Raw genomic sequence first — 23,761 nt, 5'->3', positions numbered from 1 at the left:
AAAGACTAGTTTTTGCAGGATATTTTTCCCGAACCCAGTTTCTCATATTAAAGGTGTTTTCTTTGTCTAGGGACAGATATGGACAATTCAGTGAACTCGTATAGATTCTATCGTACATTAATTTTACTGTGGTAAATTGAGGGAAATGAGTGTGCGGTTGTTTCTGAAGAGCTGTTTTTACAATGACTGTGTTCTTCATATTCTGTTCGAGTGCCACATCCCATTTTCAGGAACGTAACCTGAGCACCAGTTTGCGCTCCTCAAGTCAGTGGTGGAGACAGACCAATTAGTTTTACTTGTTTATTGGTTTTTACAGAGAAACCCAGTTAGATGGACAGGAGAGGAAGCACTCTCTGCCGGGAACGCACATAGTGTTTGTCTGTCAGTTGAGGTGGTTTGTTCCGTTTTGTTTCCCCTAGGTTTAAAACCATTTTAGCATTGTGTGTTGGTTTTCTCTGTAACTACCTAGGTTTTGGGGGTGTTTGTGTGTGTGTGTGTATATATATATATACAGACATCCCATGTGTACCGCATGGTTATTATGTCCAGTTCTTCCTCGGGAGTGGGATATTTAGTGCTGTGTAAATAAGTTTATGTTTTAGAGTGGATTTACACCTTTCATGCATTTGAAGAGGTGACTGCAGTCAGGAGTTCTAGACTCATTCCTTTGGGTCTTTCTTTGGAGTATCTGCTGCAGACCTATTGTGTGCAGAGCACCCTCCTGCTGCCTTACTAATAATACGGAACGTGTATAGAGCCTTTGAGATCTTGCAGGCGCTGTTCTAGGTTCTTTACAAATACAAATTTGTATGTAATCCTCCACGGTCTTAGGGGTAAGTACGCTTCCTGCCATCATCCCCGGTTTGTTTCTTTCTTCCTTTTTAAAGTCAATACATTTTTATGTAAGGAATTTACATGTGATTCCTTCCACTCCCAATCACCTTAGTTCCTCCAAAGTCAGAATCGCGGTCTTCAAAATAGTCCTTTTCAAAGGAACTTTTTTCAGTCCCGGTTGTCACTTCTCAGTCCACAGTTCCTCCGGTTAGGCTTCTTTGACCTCCGCTTGAATATGGACATACTTCAAAAATTCCCCTCATGTTTCAGGTCAGAGTAGATGGATCTGCCTGGTTCTCAATTTCAGACACCCCCTTAACCTGAAGAAGTTCAAACCGTGTTCACCCCGGAACGATCACCCCCTAGCATTGGACAGATTTGGGGGATAAGCCAGTACCTTGAAGTCCAGACATTGTGTTCTCAAGTGAGAAGGCATCTTTGTTTCATGTCGACGTAAAAGTTAGAATGTTAAATTCAGTATAGCTGAGATTTCTCTTATGTCCTAAGCTTTTAGTCATTTTGTGGTCCTGGACCCAACCTTCCTGTTGACCAGCACCGCCACCATCAGTTTCCCTCGTTTTAGGTGTCGTGTTCCTTCTTATCCGTATCAACAATCAGACTGAATAGTGAGTTCTGGGCTGCCAGACAGGACTTACCTCGTGCTCTTGTCTAAGTCTTTGCCCACAAATGAAACAAAAGCAGATGCAAGTGCTTTCTGCCATCCCCATTTGAAGGAGAGGAAGCTGGAACACAGAGCAGTGACCCCATCTGTCAGCATGTGTCGGAGGCAGGGTGGCTCTTTGCCATGAGGAGGCCCTGGTGGGCACTGCAGGAAGCTACAGCGGAAGCAGGAAGCGAAATACACTTTGAGGAAAGAGTCCTATTAATAAAATGTCATCTATTTTTTCTTTCTCGTTGGATTAAGTGTTACTGCAGCATTTACCAAAACCTAATGTATTATCATGAATGAAATAATACTTATTTTAAAGTTGTATGTTTTTAGGGGTTCCCAGCTGTTTTTTATTGATGTGCAAAAGTTAACATATTGAGATTGAAAAAACTATGAAGAGAAGCAGTTGAGAGCCAAGTCACAGTGGTAACGTGATTGTATTTGCCCTAGGTAGACAGGTAAATTGGTCCTTTCCTTCTGGAGATTTTCACGGGGGACCAATTATTCTTATATTCTTTTTAAAAAATATAATCCACACAGCAGAAAATCCACACAGCAGCAAAGCATACAGTTCACTGGGTTTGAGTATATTCACAGGATTGTGCAGCAGTCAACCACTGTCTGATTCCAGAACATTTTCATCACCCTCAGAGAAATCCTTGCACCGATTAGCACCCACTGCCCACATCCCCCACCCCTTTGGCAACCATTAATCTAGTTCGTGTGTATGGATTTGCCTATTCTGGATTTGTTGTGACTAGTGTCTTCACCTCACCTGGTAATTTGAAGCTTCACCCATGCTTCAGTAGTCGCATGCATCCGTCCGTCCTTTTTATTGCTGAATAATATCCCGTCGTGTGGACGTACCACATTTCCCATTTATCTGTTCATCAGCTGACACGCATTAGGATGGTTTCCACTTTGTGGTGATTATGAATCATGCTGAAGTGAACATTAGCGTACAAGTCTTCGTGTGGACGTAGGTCTCCGGTGTGCGTGGGTGTACTCCTGGGCATGGAGTTGCTGTGCAAACGCTCTTACTAAAGCACAGCCCTGGTCCCCCCGCCCTGGGGGGCGGCAGCCGGGGGCGGGGGCCTCCCTCCCTCCTCTGTTGCCATGGCACCTGTCCCGCCGCAGCTCAGAACGCTGCCCCCCTGAGGCCATAGCTGGCAGGTACGTCAGGAACACAGACCCCAGCCTGGGCTTGAGTCCTGTCTCGGCCAACTACTGGCTGGATGGCCTTGGGCAAATGACTGAACATCTCCGAGTCCCAGTTTCATCCGTTGTAAAACAAGGAGAGTGACGTCACATACCTCCAGGGCTTGGGGATGATTTGCTTATTTATAAAAATGAAGAGCTCGGGGTGCCTGGGTGGCTCAGTCGTTAAGCGTCTGCCTTTGGCTCAGGTCATGATCCCAGGGTCCTGGGATCGAGCCCCGCATCGGGCTCTCTGCTTGGCGGGAAGCCTGCTTCTCCCTCTTCCATTCCCCCCTGCTTGTGTTCCTTCTCTCGCTGTCTCTCTCTCTGTCAAAATAAATAAATAAAATCTTAAAAAAAAAAAAAATGAAGAGCTCAAAACAATGCCTGGTACATAGTAAGTGCTGTATACAGTGTTTGCTGCTGCTGTTATTAATAGAATCTTCTAGAAACATTTTAGTTACCATTTCGTGAGAACTGTTTTTCTGTCTTTCTGTAATAGTCCTCATAGTGTTCCATTTTCTCACTGAGTTTCTTAAATAGTTTTTTGGGTAAGGCAGAGGCCCCATCAGGAGGCTTATTTTGATCTTAGATTGGTTTTGGTGATGAAATGCAATTTGGTTTACCAGCATGATGGTGCTGGTGTTGTGGCAATGGGAGCATCCAGTGCTTGCTGAGCAGGTGGCAGAGGTTGTTCTAAGGGCTTTACATGGGTCACTTTCTCTGATTCAGCAGTCTCCTGCAATGGGTATGCTTGCTGCTGCTGGCTTTCCAGGTGGGGGACTGGCGGTCGGAGTGTGTCCGTCAGTAGCATGACAGCCTTGTTCTTCACTTAATCCCCAGCGCCCAGGCTGGCATGTGGGAGTAGCTGATGCCCCACAAACATTCGTAGAAGGAACGAGAGGCTTTGCCCAAGATCACCCAGCTCAGAAGTGGTAGAGCCAGCCTCAAGCCAGGCAGTCTGGCTCCAGTGTGGATTCATACATTTGCTGTGCCCACTTCCCCGACGTTATCTTTAAAACACTGTGGGGCGCCTGGGTGGCTCAGTCGTTAAGCGTCTACCTTCGGCTCAGGTCATGATCCCGGGGTCCTGGGATCGAGCCCCGCATCAGGCTCTCTGCTCGGCGGGAAGCCTGCTTCTCCCTCTCCCACTCCCCCTGCTTGTGTTCCTGCTCTCACTATGTCTCTCTCTGTCAAATAAATAAATAAAATCTTTAAAAATAAATAAATAAAATCAAATAAAACACTGTGAACGTCCCAGCTCACAGTTGTATCCCATCACAGGACATGAGTGTGGGCAACCACCACGGCTTACTTGTCGAAGCCCCGAGATAAATACACATAACGTTGGAAGCTTAGTCACCAGAGTGCTTTGTAAATGGTCTCCAGTCAGACACTAGTGTTGAACATACAGGGTCCAGCCCAGATTGTTTTCTTGGGGGAAACCCAGAGACTAAAGTCTTGGTACTTGTCAGCTATTCTAGGAAATTAAAATGAATCAATTCCTTACTCATCCCCTTTTCTATAATCTGCTAATAGCCCAGGTAGACGTGGGTATGGAAGTATGTTGTATGTTTTATGTATTCCATGGGGAGTTAGGAGCCCGCACCCCTTATATAGGCCACCCCTCCTCACTGCCTGGAGGAGAAACCCCAGTCTCCCCCTCGCCCCCTTGTTTGCAGGCTCTTCCCTGTACTACGTGGTTCCAGCCCAGCACTCATTTCCTGCCTCCCCAGATGGAGTTCGGATCATTTGCAAGAAGAGAATCCAAAGGAAATTTCAGGGCAAGAATGGGAACTTTATCTTTGTTGATATTTAGTTAGAACCAGCTCAGATCTGTGATACTTTTCTCCATATTCTGGGTAATTTGTGTGACTCATGTGGCCTGAGGATGGCCAGGGGGGTTGACCGCCACACATCACCACCCAATTCTGCTTTTCTGGCAGATGCAACTGGGCAGACATTGTGTTTGCCACAGTGACTTGGATATATTCGGTTAAGCCACATGAAATCACCATTGTTGTGTGTTGAAAATATCAAAATATTTGAAAAAATAGAATGCCAGAAATTTCATGTGGCTCAGCCTAACATAAGGCAGTTCTCCATTGAGTTAGCAGTTTTCAGTATCTGAATGTTAGGCCAGAAACTCCACGTTAAGTTATGGACTAGAGGGAATTCATTTTTTTTTTTTTTAAGATTTTATTTATTTATTTGACAGAGAGAGAGAGAGGGAACACAAGCAGGGGGAACAGCAGAGGGAGAGGGAGAAGCAGGCTTCCCGCAGAGCAAGGAGCCCGATGCGGGGCTCGATCCCAGGACCCCGGGATCATGACCTGAGCCGAAGGCAGACGCTTAACCAACTGAGCCACCCAGGCGCCCCGAGGGAATTCATTTTGAGTGCAGTTGCCTTCAGGAGAGGTTTGAGATAGTAACCATTAAATATTAGGTAGCCACGCCAGGTCTCCCAGAGAGTAGAAAAAAAGCATAAAAGTTGGTGTTTATTCTCAAAGCACCGATAATCTAGGTGGGAAGCAAAAGTAGCATTGACCAAGAGTTAGGTGGGGATACTTGGAGTTTATAATTTAGTGCCAAGTGAGAGCGGCGACACGCAGCCTGGACTGGAGACGGTGTAGGTTAAAGAAGGTACAGAGGTGACTGGGCGTGAAGGATGAGCGGACCTGACATACCCAGTGGAGAACAGTCGAGCAGGGGTGGGAGCCAGAGGGGCTTCCAAAGGGAGAGATGGACAGCTCGTGGGGTGTGTGGAGTGAGCACACCGTGCGGGAGCAGAGGCTTGGAAGTCAGCTTGGGGCCCCAAGATTTCTGTTGCCAACTTGAGTAGATGGGATGTTTCTGTACATGTGGTTTTTAATACCGTGTCCACATCACCCGGGCCTGCACGTTGAGTGCAGTCACTGAGGTACAGACTCGGCTGCCTGAATCTAAACGTCCAGGAGGAGAGCCTAAGAAATCTGTATCCAGCCGGCGAGGTTTGGAAGCCAGTGACAGGCCAGGCTCTCGAGTGTAGACCACATTCTAGCTGCATTGCAGCTATCTGTGACACTTGTTAAAAATGCAGGTCTACTGGGCTGCACCGCAGAGCCGCGGAACTCAGAATTTCTGGGGATGGAGCTCGACAGACCACATTTTTAACAAGCTTCTCCGGTGGTTCTTGCACAGGAAATTTGAGAGTTGTGGCTGAAGCCAGTGAGGAGCTTGGAGGGGTAGCCCCTGGGTGTGTGGTGGTTGCTGCACATTTAAGCTGGAAAACTGGGGCGCCGGGCAGCTCAGGCTGGGCGTCTGCCTCCGGCTCAGGTCGTGATCCCAGGGTTCTGGGATCGAGCCCCGCATCGGGCTCCCTGCTCAGCGGGAAGCCTGCTTCTCCCTCTCCCCCTGCTTGTGTTCCCTCTCTTGCTGTGTCTCTCTCTGTCAAATAAATAAATAAAAATCTTTAAATATATATATATAAACTGGAAAACTGCTCTGATTAGAGCAACATTCAAGCTTGTCCCAGAAATTAGCCTGGACTAGTCAGCAAAGGAGTCACGTCACTGAAAATAAGGGTCAGCCTGGACATCGAGCTGGGGAGCATGGGCCCAAGGCTGTGTAGAGAGAATTGGGTTAGGGACAAGAGCGGGACTAGCAGGGACATGGTATTGGACACTTGCTCTCAGCAAATGTCTATTTTTCCTTCTTTTTTTTTTTTTTTTTGAAAGATTTTATTTATTTGACAGAGAGAGACACAGCGAGAGAGGGAACACAAGCAGGGGGAGTGGGAGAGGGAGAAGCAGGCTTCCCACTGAGCAGGGAGCCCGTTGTGGGGCTTGATCCCAGGACCCTGGGATCATGACCTGAGCCGAAGGCAGACGCTTAACGACTGAGCCACCCAGGTGCCCTCCTGCCTCGGTTTCTGGCTCTTTCCAAGTCCTTTTCTCTGGCTTGCAGTCAATTCCATGGGCTTCTGATGGTTCTTCACTGAAGTCCCTTTTTGCCTGAGTTTAGCTGGAATGGGTTTCTGTTGCACCCGCAGAACCCTAACTGTCCGAGCCGGCACTAGTGACCGGCTTAAGATCCCTTAATTTAAGATCCCTTAAATGTTTCCTCCTGAAACTGCCTTTGATTAGTCCTTTTGAGATCCCATCAGACATACTGCAGTGTTTTTTTTTTTTTTTAAAGATTTTTATTTATTTGACAGAGAGAGACACAGCGAGAGAGGGAACACAAGCGGGGGGAGCGGGAGAGGGAGAAGCAGGCTTCCCGCGGAGCAGGGAGCCCGATGCGGGGCTCGATCCCAGGACCCTGGGATCATGACCTGGGCCGAAGGCAGACGCTTAACGACTGAGCCACCCAGGCGCCCCTACTGCAGTGTTTTAACTTGTTTACTTGCCCCTCGCTTTGCTCCACTCGGGCCCATCTTCCTGGTCTACCGCCAGGTCTGTAGATGGTGGCTCGGCGGGCTTAGTGATGCGTAGGGTCACACAGCTGGTACGGAAGACCCAGGTCTGCCCAAGTGTGAACATAGCGCTGCTCCTGCTGCAGCAAGCGCCACCTGGCCAGACGGTGTCTAAAGTCGTTCTAGGCGAAAGGACCCGGCCTGCCAGCGATTTAATAAGTACGTGGATTTGAGGCGCCAAATCCTTTTGGTGCAGCCCATGATTCAAGTAGCCCCCTTAAATACTGAAAATAGGTGAGGATATGTAGGAAAGACAGAAGTACACCCTTTTGCTGTTCTCATTATAAATGGATCCAGTCTTTTAGAGAGCAGCTTGGAAATACAAGCGTTTAGATAATTTATATTTTATTTGATAATCATACCTTCGAGAGGCTATTCCTTAACACATTGTAATACAGATGCATGTTCAAAGCTGCAGCTCGCATTCCCATTCCCCGTCCAGACCTTCTGTCCATGGTCTCTCCCATGTCGGCTGCAGGGAACTTATTAATCCTTGGGTTTCTCACTCGTAATCCCGCGGCATTGTCCGTACTTTCAGAACACAGCCCGAGTCTGACCACTTTCAGCTTCTCGTGCCTGCCTTATTCCAGTAGCCATCCTTGCCTGCTTGTAGACTTATTTCCAACTCAGCAGCCAGTTGGATTCTTTCAAAATATAAACCATACTTTTTTCCCTGCATAAAACGTTCCAGTCAGGGTGCCTGGGTGGCTCAGTTGGTTAAGCGACTGCCTTCGGCTCAGGTCATGATCCTGGAGTCCCGGGATCGAGTCCCGCGTCGGGCTCCTTGCTCAGCAGGGGGTCTGCTTCTCCCTCTGACCCTCCCCCCTCTCATGTGCTCTCTCTCTCTCTCTCAAATAAATACATAAAATCTTTAAAAAAACAACAACAACAAAAAAAACGTTCCAGTCATTTCCTTCTCACTCGGAGGACAAGCTGCAATTCTTGTAGCAGCCCCTGTAGCTTCAGGTTACTCATCTTTGTCGGACCTCCTCTGCTGGTCTCCCCTTTGCCTAGCCACTGCAGCAGCAGCAGCCTCCAAGTTCCTAAGCCAGGCCAGGTCCAGGCCTGCCTCAGGGCCTTTGCACTTGCTGTTCCCGGTCTGAAATTCTTCCCTAGATAATCATGTGGCTTGCTCCCTTAGTTCCCTCTGGTTTCTACTCAGACATTATCAATGAAACCTCCCCTGAACACTGAAATATAAAATTGAAACACCCCATTGTCTTCCTACACACTCTACATTCTCCTCCTCCCGCCTCCCTGCCTGGTATCTCAGAGGAGAGAGTTAGGGAGTGTACATCTTTTGGCAAACAGTTCCACTCCTCATGATAAACTCATGGTCAGAAACAGTCTCAAGGATATTGCTTGAACGAGCTTCTTTATACTTTTTTTTTTTAAGATTTTATTTATTTACTTGACAGAGAGACAGCGAGAGAGGGAACACAAGCAGGGGGAGGGGGAGTGGGAGAGGGAGAAGCAGGCTTCCCGCCGAGCAGGGAGCCCGATGCGGGGCTCGATCCCAGGACCCCGGGACCATGACCCGAGCCGAAGGCAGACGCTTAACGACTGAGCCACCCAGGCGCCCCAGCCTCTTTATACTTTAATTCGGTGATGCACTACGTAAGCAGCATTACCCACGATAGATACCTCATGGCAGGGTCTTAAATCTGCACTCACCTACGCAGCGGCCTTTGCCAGGAAGGCACCCTCGACCACTGTCAGGTATGCCAACTCCGATAATGTGGATCTGGATCACTGTTTTCTCTTTAGAAGAGTAAACTCTGAGTTGAAAACTGAGCAACTTGACTCATCTTAAAATGCATTATGCAGTATTAATATACACCCAAAAGAAGCGTAAACATACGACATTCTGGAAATTTTACATACCTGTACTCAGCAGTTCTCTACACAGAGGTGTATCTGTTAGTGATCAGCAAACGTCTGTAAAGGGCTGGTAGTGAATGTTTTAGACTTTGTGGCCCATAGGGTCTCTCTTGCAGTGACCCACATTTGCCACTATAGTGGAAAAGCAGCTGTAGACCATACAGAAATAAAAGAGCACGTCTACATTCCAGTAAAACATTACTTATGGACACTGAACTTTGAATTTCAAACAATTTACTTTTGTCACAAAGTAATATTTTTGTTTGTTTTTAACGATTTTTATTTATTTAACAGAGAGAGAGCGAGCACAGGTAGGCAGAGCGGCAGACAGAGGGAGAGGGAGAAACGGGCTTCCCGCCAAGAGGGAGCCCGATGCGGGGCTCAATCCCAGGACCCTGGGATCATGACCTGAGCTGAAGGCAGCTTAACCGACTGAGCCACCCAGTCGGTTAAATATTACAAAGTAATATTTTAAAAAGTAAAAACCACTCTTAGCTTCCAGGCTATTCGAGAACACACAGAGGCTGGATTTGGTGTGCAGGCCATAGTTTGTCTGCCCGGATTCTGAGCAGCTCTGTCCAGTAGAACTTGCTGTGGTGACAGAGATGTTCTGTGTCTGCATCCCACACTCAGTAGTTACTCCTCATGTGTGGCTACTGAGCACCCGCGGTGTGGCAGCCAGGGCGCTGAGGAACTGATTTTTAATATTATTCAATTTTTAAAAAATATTTTATTTATTTATTTGAGTAAGCACGAGTTGGGGGAGGGGCAGAGGGAGAGGGAGAAGCAGACTCCCTGCTGAGCAGGGAGCCCGATGTGGGACTTGATCCCAGGACCCTGAGATCATGACCTGAGCCGAGGGTGGATGCTTAACCAACTAAGCCACGCAGGTGCCCCAATATTATTCAATTTTAATATGAATTTTAGTTTAATTTAATTTAATTTTATTTGTTTTTTTTTTTTTAAAGATTTTATTTATTTATTTGAGACAGAATGAGAGAGAGCATGAGAGGGCGGAGGGTCAGAGGGAGCAGACTCCCCGCTGAGCAGGGAGCCTGATGCGGGACTCGATCCCGGGACTCCAGGATCATGACCTGAGCCGAAGGCAGTCGCCCAACCAACTGAGCCACCCAGGCGCCCCTGAATTTTAGTTTAATTTTAAACAGCGCATGTGGGCTAATGGCTCTAGTTTTGGGCAGTACGGGGCCTGCAGTGACTGCAAACGTGCAGCAGAAAGCACGTTTAGAAATACCTATCACAGCGTTGTCCGTCGCAGAAAACGGTAATGATGGTGCACTCACACAGTGGAAAATACTTAGGGTAGTAGCAGACATTTGTTGAGTGCTTTCTTTAAGCCAGGCCGTGTTCTAAGCACTTTAGCTGCTCTAACTCCTTGGATTCTCGCCGAATGTAGTAGTGAAAAGAAATAAACTGTATTCTGTATCTGCCAACAGGGATGAATGAATCTTAGATGCACAAGGTTGAGTGAAAACGCAAGTCACGGGGCATCTGGCTCGTTCAGTCGGTGGAGCACGCAACTCTCGATCACGAGGTTGTGAGTTCAAACCCCATGGTGGGCACGGAGCCTACTTAAAAAAAATAAAGTAGGGGTGTCTGGGTGGTTCAGTCAGTTAGGCGTCTGAGTCTTGATCTCAGCTTAGGTCTTGATCTCGGGGTCTTGAGTTCGAGCCCTGCATTTTAAGTAGGCTCCCGCCCAGCATGGAGCCTACTTAAAATGAAAAGAAAAAATGAATAAATAAACTTTAAAACAACAACAAAAAAGCAAGTCACAGAAATTGCACACCATGTGATACCATTTTTCAAACCTCAAAAACAAGCAAAATGAAACATTGTTCAGGGATATACAAATATATGGTAAAACCATTGGAAAGCAGGAGAAAGTGGGTACGTTGCCTTTGGGGCAGAGAAGATGCCCCAGTGAGGCTGGCTCTGTCCTGAAGAGGCAGCGGGGCTCCTGACCTGACCTCTGCGTGGTGGCACTCCTCTGTAGCAGCCCTGGTTGGGGGCTGAGCAAGTATCACTTCTGTTGACTTTGGAGAACAGTGTTTTCACTAAAAGCCACGGTCATTGTGGCATCACTGCAGTTAGGATTGAACCTGGTTTCAGTTCACATTCAAGCAGATACTCCGTTAGACAAGGGGTTTATGTGCGTTGCCTTGGTTGGGTCCTTTAGATTAGAAAACGTGGTTATTTCTCCCGCTCAAGAACAGAGAATTAAAACCCTCTGGTCCCCAAATGTTTGTTTTTTGTTTCATCAAATCTCGTACTGGGTTGAATGTTACCAGAATTGAGCCACAAGAACTCAGTTTGAAAATGAAAAATCTGAAAACTGTAAAATAACAAATAGGTTTACTTATTAACTGTTACCGTGAAAGTGGTCCTTAAAAATGGTCCAAACGGCACCTGAGGGGTGTTACGAAATTTTATAGTAGATTTCACCTCCAGGTTGGTGTAATTTCAACATTACGTAGTGGTTTATGGTGTTGGGTTCAGAGACATTTGTGCTCCTGAAAATCCAGTTCTCTGGAGCGATTCTAGCGAGTGGCTACTGAGCTGATTGTTGAATTATGTCAAGCTTTTCTATGTAATATGTGCATCTTTGACTTTTTTCCTTATTGTTCCATCTTTATTCTTTCCTGCGTTACTGACATGGGTTTGTCTTTTCTCCCTTTAGAGAGTTTTGAGGTGACAGTCACCAAAGAAGGTGATAAAGGGTTCTTTCTATCCCTCTTATGAATATTAACCCACTAACCTTGTTTATAAAATTGGGAATCAGCCCTTAAACAGAAGAAACTGTCATGCTCTTTTACCCTGATTTATTCTCCTACTTTGTTTCTATTTTTAAATATGTTGATGGAAATTGTATGTAACCAAACCCTTGGTTAGAAATATCTGGAAATCAGACATCCATTTGAACTGTATGGATAATACTGTACATTTTTTTTTCTCAATTGAACTTCAGAGATTCACTTTGTAACCGTTTTCTGTGAGTTGTAATTTTGGAAGAGGGCAGTCTTATTTTTATGTGAAATACATTTTTCTGAAGTTATGTATATCAAAACATTTTTGTTTGTTCTCCCACAGGCAAGAATGGAAACCTAGATTTTCACCCCTAATTTAGCTTGTGAGCCAACTTAGATGTACTGATGTCCCCAGGCAGGCTTCTTTTCCAGGTCTGGTAGTCTAGTGTTGGCAACAAAGGCAAGTCTAGCCAATCCCTGCCCGTGACAGAACCGATCTTAATAGTGGACTATAGTTGTTGAAATGGATGCCTGAGAAGTTGGTATTTCTACCTTTCTCATTCAGTAGTTTGTTTTGATTCCCTAATTTTAGCCAGGCTCATTGCACAGGAAGACTTGTTTCTTTTGATTTTTCTTTCTTTTTTTTTTTTTTTTTGGACAGAATTTCTGTAATTATGGTGTTGAACCTATAACGTCACACTTCTCTTCTCGACACTTAACTGCATTTTAGCCTTCTCTCTGGTCCAAATCAAAATCGCTGCCCAGCTGTCCCCAGTAGCTGGGGACAGCTCTCCGTGTTCTCAGGCCACGGCTGTTTGCTAATGACACTGCTTTTACCCTGGAGCTATCTTAAGTACTCCTGTGAAATGCCTGTCTATATTTTCTCTTTTTCTCTTTTGTACTCCTGCATGAATGGATGCAAAGTTAAGCAAGTTGCTTGGAAAGCCAGAACATGCTTCTTTTTACTAAAGCCCCAGAACTTATCCCTGTCAAAGCACAGTGCCCTTGCTTTGTCCACAGACCCTCTAAACCCCTGGCTGCTGAACTGTTGTCGTTTCTTTTCTTTTTGGGGGCGTGGGGCCGGGGAGGGGAGGAAGGGGGTATGTGCAGATGCACGGCGCAGAAATTCTAACCTGCGCTGCTTTGACTCCCTAGGTGAGATCTGTGGATTTAAAATTCACGGGCAGAATGTCCCCTTTGATGCAGTGGTAGTGGATAAGTCCACTGGCGAGGGAATCATTCGCTCAAAAGAGAAACTGGACTGTGAGCTGCAGAAAGACTACACATTCACCATCCAGGCCTATGACTGCGGCAAGGGGCCGGACGGCACCAATGTAAAAAAGTCTCATAAGTAAGTAAGCTGGGCAGAGGGCGGGTGCGTGCGGAAGGCAATAGTGACCATTGTCCCTGTCCCTAAGACTATTTTCTTTTTTTTTAAGATTTTATTTTTATTTATTTAATTGAGACAGAGACCGAAAAAGAGAGAGAGCATAAGCTGGGGCAAGGGGTAGAGGGAGAGGGGGAAGCAGACTCCCCATTGAGCAGGGAGCCCAACATGGGGCTCAGTCCCAGGACCCCTGAGTCAAAGACAGATGCTTAACCAACTGAGCCTCCCAGGTGCCCCCCAAGGCTCTGTGTTTTTAAAGATGAGGCAGAAGATATTTCTGGGTTGTCCCCTATGACACTATAAGCTCTTTGAGGGCAGGAATCCTGTCTGTTTACCCCACAGCATTAGATGTTGAATAAATAAATGAATGAGTAATTTTATCCCACCAAATACTCTGTTAAAGACACTGAGGCTCTACACTGAAAATTGGAAAAGCCCACTTTTTCCCGAGGGAGGTATTTTGTTGTTAGGTTTCTTTTTTCTGTGAATTCTTTTTTTTTTTTTTTTTTTTAAGATTTTATTATTTATTTGACAGAGAGAAACACATAAGCGAGAGAGGGAACTAGCAGGGGGAGTGGGAGAGGGAGAAGCAGACTTCCTGCCAAGCAGGGAGCCCGATGCGGGGCTCCATCCCAGGACCCTGGCCGAAGGCAGATGCTTAACGACTGAGCCACCCAGTCACTCCTTTTCTGTGAATTCTAAGGGTGTAGAATTCCTTCCTGCTGGTGGGAGCAGGCTGAGTGCTGCGTCCCCCGCCTGGCTGTGTCCCTGTCCTTCCTGCCGGCTGAGAACTACTGGTGTAACCGACAGGACTCTGGACAAGACCTAGATTTAGATAGAATCCAGTCTTTACTTTCTTTCTTTTTTTTTAACGCTTAATCCAGCAGCATATACTTTTTTTTTTAAGATTTTATTTATTTATTTGACACAGAGAGCACAAGCAGGGGGAGCTGCAGGCAGAGGCAGAGGGAGAAGCAGACTCCCCGCAGAGCAAGGAGCCCGATGCGGGGCTCGATCCCAGGACTCTGGGATCATGACCGGAGCCGAAGGCAGATGCTTAACCGACTCAGCCACCCAGGCGTCCCAGAATCCAGTGTTTTCTCCACCACTTGCTATGCCTTTGGCATTAGGCAAATTTCGTTTTGTTGAGTCTCAGTTTTTACTTAGCGCCTGGGCTAAGGGGAGAGGGGCACTCAGGGGACGATAGCACGTGACCCACTGTGCTGGGTCAGGAGGATGCTCCACCTTGGGTGTGGAGGGTCTTGGTGAACACTCGGGTGCTGAGAGCCAGTGAATCTCTCCTCATCCCTTTCGCACGGTGTGACATTACTGTTGTCCTTGAAAAAGGCATTATTTCAGTCAGAGATCTTGTCTGAGTCAGAAACACGCCCTGATCAATAGCCCTTGAGACTGACTGTTTCCTCTCTTTGCAGCCGCGTCTGATGGCACCTTTGTTGCCTCTTGCCCGAGCTGGGGAGGTGGAACGTGGCAGCAAGGGGTCTGCTAGGAGGGGAACGTTGAGGTCATGTTGAGGTCCTTCGTTGGTTGGATCAGTAGTGGGGGATGGGTAACAATGGGTTGCTAGTGGTCTCGGTTCCTTAGAAGTGGGACAGAACTTGTTTCCATGCTCTTAGTCAGACTCCCCGTCCATGTTTCCCATCTTCTATGTCTTACCACTTCTTCCTTGGGCTCTAATTTCGTCTTACCTAGTTTATCCCCCTTCTGCATGCCCTGTCCCATACTGTGAAGACAACCCCAAGTCTCTTTTGTTTTATACTACTGCCCCTTTTTTCTTTTTTTTTTAACTTCTTTAATTAAAAAAAAATTTTTTTTAAGATTATTTATTTATTTGGCAGAGAGAGACACAGAGAACAAGCACAAGCAGGGGGAGCAGCAGAGGGAGAGGGAGAAGCAGGCTCTCTGCTGAGCAGGGAGCTGGATTTGTGGCTCGATCCCAGGACCCTGAGATCATGACCTGAGCCAAAGGCAGATGCTTAACGACTGAGCCACCCAGGCGCCCCCCCCCCCCTTTTTTTTTAAACCAGCCGCCTGACTCTTAGGACCTGGAAGAATCAACTCAAATTCCTATTTTAACTTTCTAAAGTCATCTCCACGCTAAAGTAAAAACAATGACTTGTTTAATTTTGATCTCCATCATTTGATCTTCATGAAACAAGACAGTAGCAAAAAGAAATTTAAAACCAGGGCAGAATCGCTATGCTCTGGGGAAAAAAACCAAACCAAACATACAGCTTTTTTTCTTTTTCTTCTTTCAGGGCAACTGTCCATATTCAGGTTAACGATGTGAACGAATACGCACCGGTGTTCAAGGAGAAGTCCTACAAGGCAACCGTCATCGAGGGCAAACAGTATGACAGCATCTTGCGGGTGGAGGCCGTGGACGCAGATTGCTCCCCTCAGTTCAGCCAGATTTGCAGCTATGAAATCGTCACTCCAGATGTGCCGTTCGCCATCGACAAAGACGGTAAGTCAGAGGAGCAAGCCTTCGTTACCGGGGCGACGGTCCGTGGACAGGTCTGCACACGGGCGAGACTCAGATTCGAGACCATCTTCGTCCGTCCCTTCAGGCGGCTGTAACAAAGTACCACAAGACGCTTAACTTCGCATGGTTCTGGAGGCTGGGAGACCAGGATCAAGGTGCTGGCAGATGCGGTGTCTCATGAGGCCTGAGGCCTGGTTCACAGGAGGTCTTCCTGCTGCTTCCTCACGTGGTGGGGAGAGAGAGAGCTCTCTGGGATCCCAGTGTGGGGCCCACCCTCACGACCTCACCTAAACCTAAGTTCCTCCCCAAGGAGGACCTCCTTGTAACAACATCACATTGGGTGTTAGGACTTAAGCGTAGGGATTTGGGGGAACACAAGCCTTCAGTCCATAGCAGAGAGCCCTGATGGGATGTGTGTGTCTCCTGAAAGCCTTGCTCCTGGCACCTGAAGTTGCACCCTTCTTTTTCCTCTCCCACCAAGGTCTAAAAAATCCCCCACTTAACATGTTTTTAATCCGTACCTTCTCACCTTTCCATCAGTGTGCACCCGAAAAGACTGACCTTTGGTTGGTCTGTTTTCTGTTGTTAGATTTGGATCTTCTGCCTCATCTGGAACGTGAAGGCTTATGCCTTCCTGCCAGATCCTCCTGTCCTTCGTCACTGAGCTGAACGAACTCATGCTAAACTCCGCTTCTTTATTAGGTTATGGCTTCTTGATGGTGACACAGTGTCTCTGTGGTTGATGCACAGTCCAGAATCTTCTAAGGAAATCACGGACATTGCAGACTCTTTGCAGACATCTGCACTCAGATTCAAAAGCAGGCTCCTGTTCTGGTGGGTGGGGGTAGGAAATCTCTGTCTCTCTGACACACACACACACACACACACACAAAGTAAATCTTTTAATAAGAAATACTTAGTGCAGCTTGATCTTGTATTTCGTATTTGAATTACTTGAGTTATTTTGTCTTCTTTGTCCTCTTACATGTGAACTACTTAATCTTAAAACAAATACATAAAACCAAAAAAGAAAGACCATAAGAATAAATGAAGGTTGAATTGTCTAGTCTCGTTCCTTCTGTTGGAACAGTCCTTAAAGGTGGACTTAGTGTGTGTTCAAGCTCGGGACAGCCAGACCGAGTGTTAATTATCTCCAGCCGAGGTTTTATTTCGCCATCAGTGTTTATGACGCTTGAAGCTCGTGAACTTGGTGTCTCAGTCCGGCTCTGCGTTCTCACTGTTGTTCTGCCCTTCTGGAAGGTTATATAAAAAACACAGAGAAGCTAAACTATGGGAAGGAGCACCAGTACAAGCTGACGGTCACCGCCTATGACTGCGGGAAGCAGAGAGCAGCCGAAGATGTCTTGGTGAAGGTCAGCATCAAGCCCACCTGCACCCCGGGGTGGCAAGGTGAGCTTCGTTCTCCTTTCTGCTCTCGCACCTACTCTTAAACGCCATCTACCAGAGAAAACTAAAGTGTGAGTTTTCCTCCTTTCTCCCCACCCGGGTTTGTGGACCGACCCAGCGTGGAACAATAGGATCGAGTATGAGCCTGGCATGGGCCCTCTGGGCCTCTTCCCCAGTGTCCACCTGGAGACATGTGATGAATCCGTGGCCTCGGTGCGGGCGACGGTGGAGCTAGAGACCGGCCACATCGGGAAAGGCTGTGACCGGGACACCTATTCTGAGAAGTCCCTTCACCAACTGTGTGGTAAGGGGGCCCGGTGGTCTTCAGGGAAGGCGAGAGACCCCCTCTCAAATGGAAGGGAATGTGTGCATGTGTCGCTGGTTAGAATCAGACATTGAAACAGACTTGGACTCTTCATCTGAAGTGGCCATTACTGCCTTCCTGGCTAATTTTCATACTTTGGGCTTTAGGAGGTTCATAAACCCCTAACAGTCTGTTCAAAATGTTACGTGCGTGTGCATTTTAAGAACTAGTGATTGGAAGAAAGTATTTCTCTAACCTAGGGAATCCTCAAAAGAGGGATTATGTAAGTGGAGTGAGTTTGAAAGGAAATGAGATGTTTATCTCAGGACTGAAGAAAAAAACATAGGTAATGCAATAGCTTATGGCAAACATGAGATAGAAAATCAAAACTAAGAATACTCCCATCTAATTTCGAGTCTCAGCAGATTCTTTTTACCACAAACATTACGTGAAGTCAGGAGACCAGTGGTTACAAATCTGATCAAAGCCTCGAGCTCTGTCTTCACCATCAGTTGTGGACATTTTTCTGGTTTATCTAAATGAGGTAGAGGTGAGGTGTGGATGCCTGGCGTGGAAACTGCTGAGGAAAAATGTTTCATTTCACCAGTGACAAGATACCCGTAACTTGAATGAGCTCTTCGTGATCTGAGGGTATTTTGTGCTTCAAGAGCTACTCTTGTCCGCTGTGCAGCGGGCGTTCACCCATGCTTACCTGTCTTTCCACCAGCCTGATCACAGCCAGCAGATTGAGGATTTCTTACAAAACTGGAATAAGCAAAAACAAAAAAGTATATTCTCTGCTAGCTTATCCCTATGATGAATATACTCTGGTTTTGCATGACTCTGAGTCCAAATATTCATGTACTTATATATATAGTTAAGAGGACTGGGACATATTCTGTTTTAAACTATGTGTGGGTAGGGGCAGAGGGAGAGAGAGAAGCAGGCTCCCTGATGAACAGGGAGCCCGATGCAGGGCTCGATCCCAGGACCCCAGGATCATGACCTGAGCCGAAGGCAGACGCTTAACTGACTGAGCCACCCAGGCGCCCCATACATATTTAAGTATGTTTAAAACCCATTTTCTCTCTCCAGTGCCATGATTTTTTAAGGTATTAAATGAACATTTTCTCAGAACAGTTTAAAGTCAGGAAGAATGGAAGAATTTCATATGTGAGTGCCTCCTGCATGCCCTGAGTTTCCATATGTGCCCATCAGGCCTACAAGGAGGTGGTGTTGACCTCATTTTTACTGAGGAATGAACTGTGACTGGAGGAGGGTAGGTTCAAATTTTATGAAGTGGCAGGCGCTCACATCTGACTGAGGTTTTATGTTAGGTCACGTGGCTCCGAGGAACAGGGAAGGACCAGATGACTGGGGGAGCGCAGCCTTCTTCTGTGGACACATTTAAAAGAAAATTGAGCTTGGCAGTGTATAATGGCATTTGGAAAATTTGTTTCATGTTCTTTGGCTTACTGCTTCCATCTGTAGGACTTTATGTTAAGGGAATAATGATGGAGTCACACAGAGGTCCTCGTAAAGGCAAGGTTTGTCATAGAAAAAAGTGGCGACAACCTCAGTGTTCACTAGGGAGACCTAATTAAATCACAGCATATCTGTGCAATGAAATGCCTTTCAGACATGTAAAATTATACTGTAGAAGAATATTAATGGGGGTGCATGTATGTATGTACGTTACTAGACTCCATTTTTATAATATGTATATACTCATAAAGAAAAGACTGGAAGTGTTTATATGCAGATGTTAATAGTGGATATATTTGGGTGGGATTGCAAGTAAGGCTTTCTTCCTTTTTTCCTTTTTTAAAAATATTCACAGTTACTATTTATGATTTTTTTTTTTTATCAAAACCGTTATTTTTGAGGGAATGTAAACTGGGACTAGCCGATTGTATAAGATAAGGATGTCGCCTTAGTGTGGCTTTGAAACTATGCCTTTTAAGCCCTTCACATAAGGTGTGTTAAACGTTACTGTGTTGGCCTAGGTGCTGCGTCTGGCACTGCTGAGCTGCTCCCTTCCCCGAGCGGGTCCTTGAACTGGACTGTGGGCCTCCCCACTGACAATGGCCACGACAGTGACCAGGTCTTCGAGTTCAATGGCACACAGGCAGTGAGGATCCCCGATGGTGTTGTCTCGGTCAACCCGAAAGAGCCTTTTACCATTTCTGTGTGGATGAGGCACGGGCCTTTTGGCAGGAAGAAGGAGACGATTCTCTGTAGTTCAGACAAAACCGGTATGTCAATTTGCTGTCCTGGCGCCCGTCGTACTCGAGTGACCCCCGCAGTGGTTGCTGGAGGCGGGGCTCCTGACTTCCCCTAGAGGCTCCCACAGGCTGGTTGGCGACACACAGCGTTCTGTGCTCTGGGCCAGGGCGCTCTGTCCTCAAGATACTGCACTGGTATTTGGTTGTTAGTTTTACTCAGTGAATTGGGCCCCACGTCGCAGTGAAACCCAAGTGTGTTTGTTTCTAAATTCTGCCTTGGCCCAACTGGAGAGTTCACTTATGCTGATAAAACCATGTCTTCAGAATCCATTAAGGAGATGGCCTTTACTTCTCCTTTGGGTCTTTTTTTTTTTTTTTTTTTTTTTAAGATTTTATTTATTTATTTGACAGAGAGAGAGAGCGAGAGCAGGAACACAAGCAGGGGGAGTGGGAGAGGGAGAAGCAGGCTTCCCGCCGAGCAGGGAGCCCGATGTGGGACTCGATCCCAGGACCCTGGGATCATGACCTGAGCCGAAGGCAGACGCTTAACAACTGAGCCACCCAGGCGCCCCCTCCTTTGGGTCTTAAGTTGGCAGTTTACCAGTAGGATTTCTTTCTGCAGACATGAACCGACACCATTATTCACTCTATGTCCACGGCTGCCGGCTTATTTTCCTCCTCCGCCAGGATCCTTCGGAAGAGAAGAGATACAAACCTGCAGAATTCCACTGGAAGTTGAATCAGGTACGTGCCCGGAAAACTCACTGATTCTGATTCTGATCTTTCAGAGACTCTAACTAGGTGCTGCAACTTTACACAGGACCAGCTATTTATGGGCAGTTTATGGGCACTGTATATTTATATTTATGAATAAATATAAAAATATAAAAAACTTTTTGCAACCTACGTAGACATTTTAGGTACAGTAACCATGTTTAGTTTCTTCTGATGACACTTCAGAAAAACTTTATTATATTTATTATATTACCTGTGGGTGATAGTATAGCAAATTAAATCCTTTGAACTCCTTTCCACTGAAAACCTCAGTTTTTCATTTCATAAGTGTGTATTTTATATATCCAGTATTAATATAAAGAAATTATAGGCTTTTAAATTAAAAATACTGTGTTGTAATTTATTGAAATAAGCAGCGCTTGCTTAAAAATTGGGCTTGAGGTCCTTGTATTGGTTTATTCATTACTTAAAGCCTTGGCTCCCCTGGGGGCCTCTGCAAATTTGGGGGTGCCACGGGATATTTTAAATTGTCACGGAGCCAGCAATCTCGACATCTTTCAGAACCCACACAAGCTACTAGCTGGAAGCAGTTCACAGTTTCGACATGAGGTCACGTTATATCCCTTTTTTTTTTTTTTATTCTTATGTTAATCCCCATACATTACATCATTAGTTTTTGATGTAGTGTTCCATGATTCATTGTTTGTGCATAACACCCAGTGCTCCATGCAGAATGTGCCCTCCTCAATACCCATCACCAGGCTAACCCATCCTCCCACCCCCCTCCCCTCTAGAACTCTCAGTTTGTTTTTCAGAGTCCATCGTCTCTCGTGGTTCGTTCGTCTACCCCTCCGATTTCCCCCGCTTCGTTCTTCCCCTCCTGCTGCCTTCTTCCCCTCCTGCTACCTTCTTCTTCTTCTTTTTTTTTCTTAACATATATTGCATTATTTGTTTCAGAGGTACAGATCTGAGATTCAACAGTCTTGCACAATTCACAGCGCTTACCAGAGCACATACCCTCCCCAGTGTCTATCACCCAGTCACCCCATCCCTCCCACCCCACCCCCCACTGCAGCAACCCTCAGTTTGTTTCCTGCGATTAAGACGTTATATCCCTTTTGATGATAGCCTGTTTCTGCAAAGCCGCCTTCCCAATAATTTCTGTGATAAAAAGCAAGTATCACGTGAGAAAAACCGATTTGTTACAGGAAACAAGGGGACGCTGTGAATTGAGGCCCCTCCATTAAAATCACAGCGGATCATTTCTCCTCTTGATTTCTGGTTGGGTCAAGATGGAAACCCGTGGCCTGAGCTTAGTTCTGTCTCATGGAGTTGGTGGGCCAGGGCTGACAAATATGCTCCTATAGTTGCTGGAATACAGCATCGTCCACGACACGTACAGGACAGAGGGGTGTGTGCCAGCATAAACGGGAGAGGAAGACCGTGTGTGGTAGTGCGAAGACGAAGCGATTGTCCAGCGGTAGCATCCATCTCTTACTGGGTCATTTTCATTTACATAGAGACTCGGTCTCAGAAACTTTTATATATATAGTTTTTCAAGAAACTAAAGAAAGGTACAGTCCAGAGAAAGCTTTTTGCAGTGTACATAGAGTTCATAGGCACAGTTCTTTTATAATAACCATAGTCTATATTTATGTGTTTAGTTTCTTCTGATAACATTTAAAAAAAAAAACCTCACTATGGGAAATTTCAGAGATACGTAAAAGCAGACAGATTAGTGTAAAGAACAACCCCACATCTAGCTTCAACAGTTAACACTCGGCCAATCAGGTTTTATTATCAATGGTTGTCGTTAGCTCCTCGAGGTAAATCCCAGATGTGGCGTTTCGTTCTCTGTGGAGATAATGCAATATGTGTCTCTAAAAGATAAACATAATCATAATACTTTTTCACGTCTTAAAGAAATTAACAGGGTGCCTGGGTGGCTCAATCAGGTAAGCATCCAACTCTTGATTTCAAGTCAGGTCATGATCTCAGGGTCGTGAGATCGAGCCCCGCATCAGGCTCCACGCTCAGCATGGAGTCTGCTTGAGATTCTCTCCCTCTGCTTGTGCGCATGTGCACGCTCTCTCTCACTCTCAAAAAAATGAACAATTCCTTAATATCATCAGATATCTAGCCAGTGCTCAAGTTTCAGATTGTCTCGTAAATTTTTTTTTTTTTTTAATTTATTTGAGAGACAGAGCATGAGTTGAGCAGGGAGCCTGACACAGGGCTCCACCCCAGGACCCCGAGATCACACCCCGAGCAGAAGGCAGACGTCCAACTGACTGAACCACCCAGGCCCCTGTCTCATAAATATTTCTACGTTTATAATCTGTTTGAATCAGGATCCAAATAAGGGGCCGTACATGGTGACTGTGGTTGAGTTTATTTTATAATCTGTAAATTTTTCTCTTCTCTCCTGTAATTTATTTGATGACAAAATCAGGCCGTTTGTCCCACAGAGTTTCCCATAGTGTAGATTTGGCTGGTTGCATCCCTGTGGGGCCATATATTCCGTTCTCTTCCTTACAGCCTGTAAATCAGTAATGTGGCCTTGAGGCTTGATCAGGCTCGGGTTTGCATGTTCCTGGTTCCTTTAGGCTCTGTGTCTGGTTGTTTCTGTTTCTGTGATGTAAGGAGCCATTCGTGCTCACTCTGTCTCCATCATCTGTGTTGTGGGGCGTGTGTCCTCAGGAGGGAGTCATGGGAACAGCCTGAGTTCCTCCATGTTTAATAGTGTGTCTGTGGCCTTTACACGGAAGGTCAGTTTGGCTGGATATAAAATCTCTGGCTCCCATTTAGGATTTACAAGAACAGAAGATCTCTCTGTCTATTGTCCTCCGACATAAGATGCTGTTGGTCGTCTGATGGCCATCCGGTCTTCTTTCCCTTGTAAAACACTTGGTCCTTTCGTTTGGGTGACCAAAGGATTCTTTTCTTTTTTGAAGCCAGTTAATTTTATGCCTACATCGTGATTGTTTTGGGTCTGTTTTCCCAGATATGTGGTATGCCTTTTTTTAGTATATAGTTGAAGCCGTTTGGTATTTCAGGCAAGTTTTTGATGTTGTTGTGAACAATTCTTAGCACGCCCCCCTCATCATTTTGCTTTTCTTCCCTGGGGACCCTTCGCCTTTGGTTGGTATTCCTTACCTGTTTTCTGTATCTGGCACTTTCTATCCGAGTCATTCCTGTTTTGTCAGCTCTTGTCAGAGTTGCTGTAGTCAGGAGCTACGTTCTTTTTTTTTTTCCTTAAAGATTTTATTTATTTATTTGACAGAGAGAGACACAGCGAGAGAGGGAACACAAGCAGGGGGAGTGGGAGAGGGAGAAGCAGGCCTCCCGCCGAGCAGGGAGCCCGATGCGGGGCTCGGTCCCCGGACCCTGGGATCATAACCTG

At 46.1% G+C, this 23,761-nt stretch overlaps 1 protein-coding gene and 1 non-coding gene across 4 annotated transcripts in view; one reads left to right on the top strand and one right to left on the bottom strand.

Annotated features, from left to right (window-relative positions):
• Positions 1 to 23,761, top strand: part of CLSTN1 (calsyntenin 1) — a 78,021-nt gene that overhangs the window by 40,780 nt on the left and 13,480 nt on the right. For 2 of the 3 annotated variants that reach the window (XM_021684025.2, XM_021684024.2), the window contains exons 3-8: positions 12,953 to 13,148; positions 15,461 to 15,669; positions 16,948 to 17,097; positions 17,213 to 17,398; positions 19,405 to 19,653; positions 20,246 to 20,367. In XM_021684025.2, the coding sequence (XP_021539700.1) occupies positions 12,953 to 13,148; positions 15,461 to 15,669; positions 16,948 to 17,097; positions 17,213 to 17,398; positions 19,405 to 19,653; positions 20,246 to 20,367 (1,112 nt within the window). Of the gene's footprint in view, positions 1 to 11,730; positions 11,761 to 12,952; positions 13,149 to 15,460; positions 15,670 to 16,947; positions 17,098 to 17,212; positions 17,399 to 19,404; positions 19,654 to 20,245; positions 20,368 to 23,761 lie in introns of all 3 variants that reach the window. The other variant, XM_044914380.1, reaches the window with a different exon arrangement.
• Positions 1,422 to 1,547, bottom strand: LOC123324781. Its single transcript, XR_006540046.1, has one exon. It is a non-coding gene; the product is annotated as a small nucleolar RNA SNORA40 (small nucleolar RNA).

The sequence above is a fragment of the Neomonachus schauinslandi genome, chromosome 4 (genome assembly GCF_002201575.2).
Source record: "Neomonachus schauinslandi chromosome 4, ASM220157v2, whole genome shotgun sequence".
Classification (NCBI taxonomy): Eukaryota; Metazoa; Chordata; class Mammalia; order Carnivora; family Phocidae; genus Neomonachus; species Neomonachus schauinslandi.
Note: the sequence above shows the minus strand (reverse complement) of the source record. Positions and strands in the feature narration are given on the sequence as shown.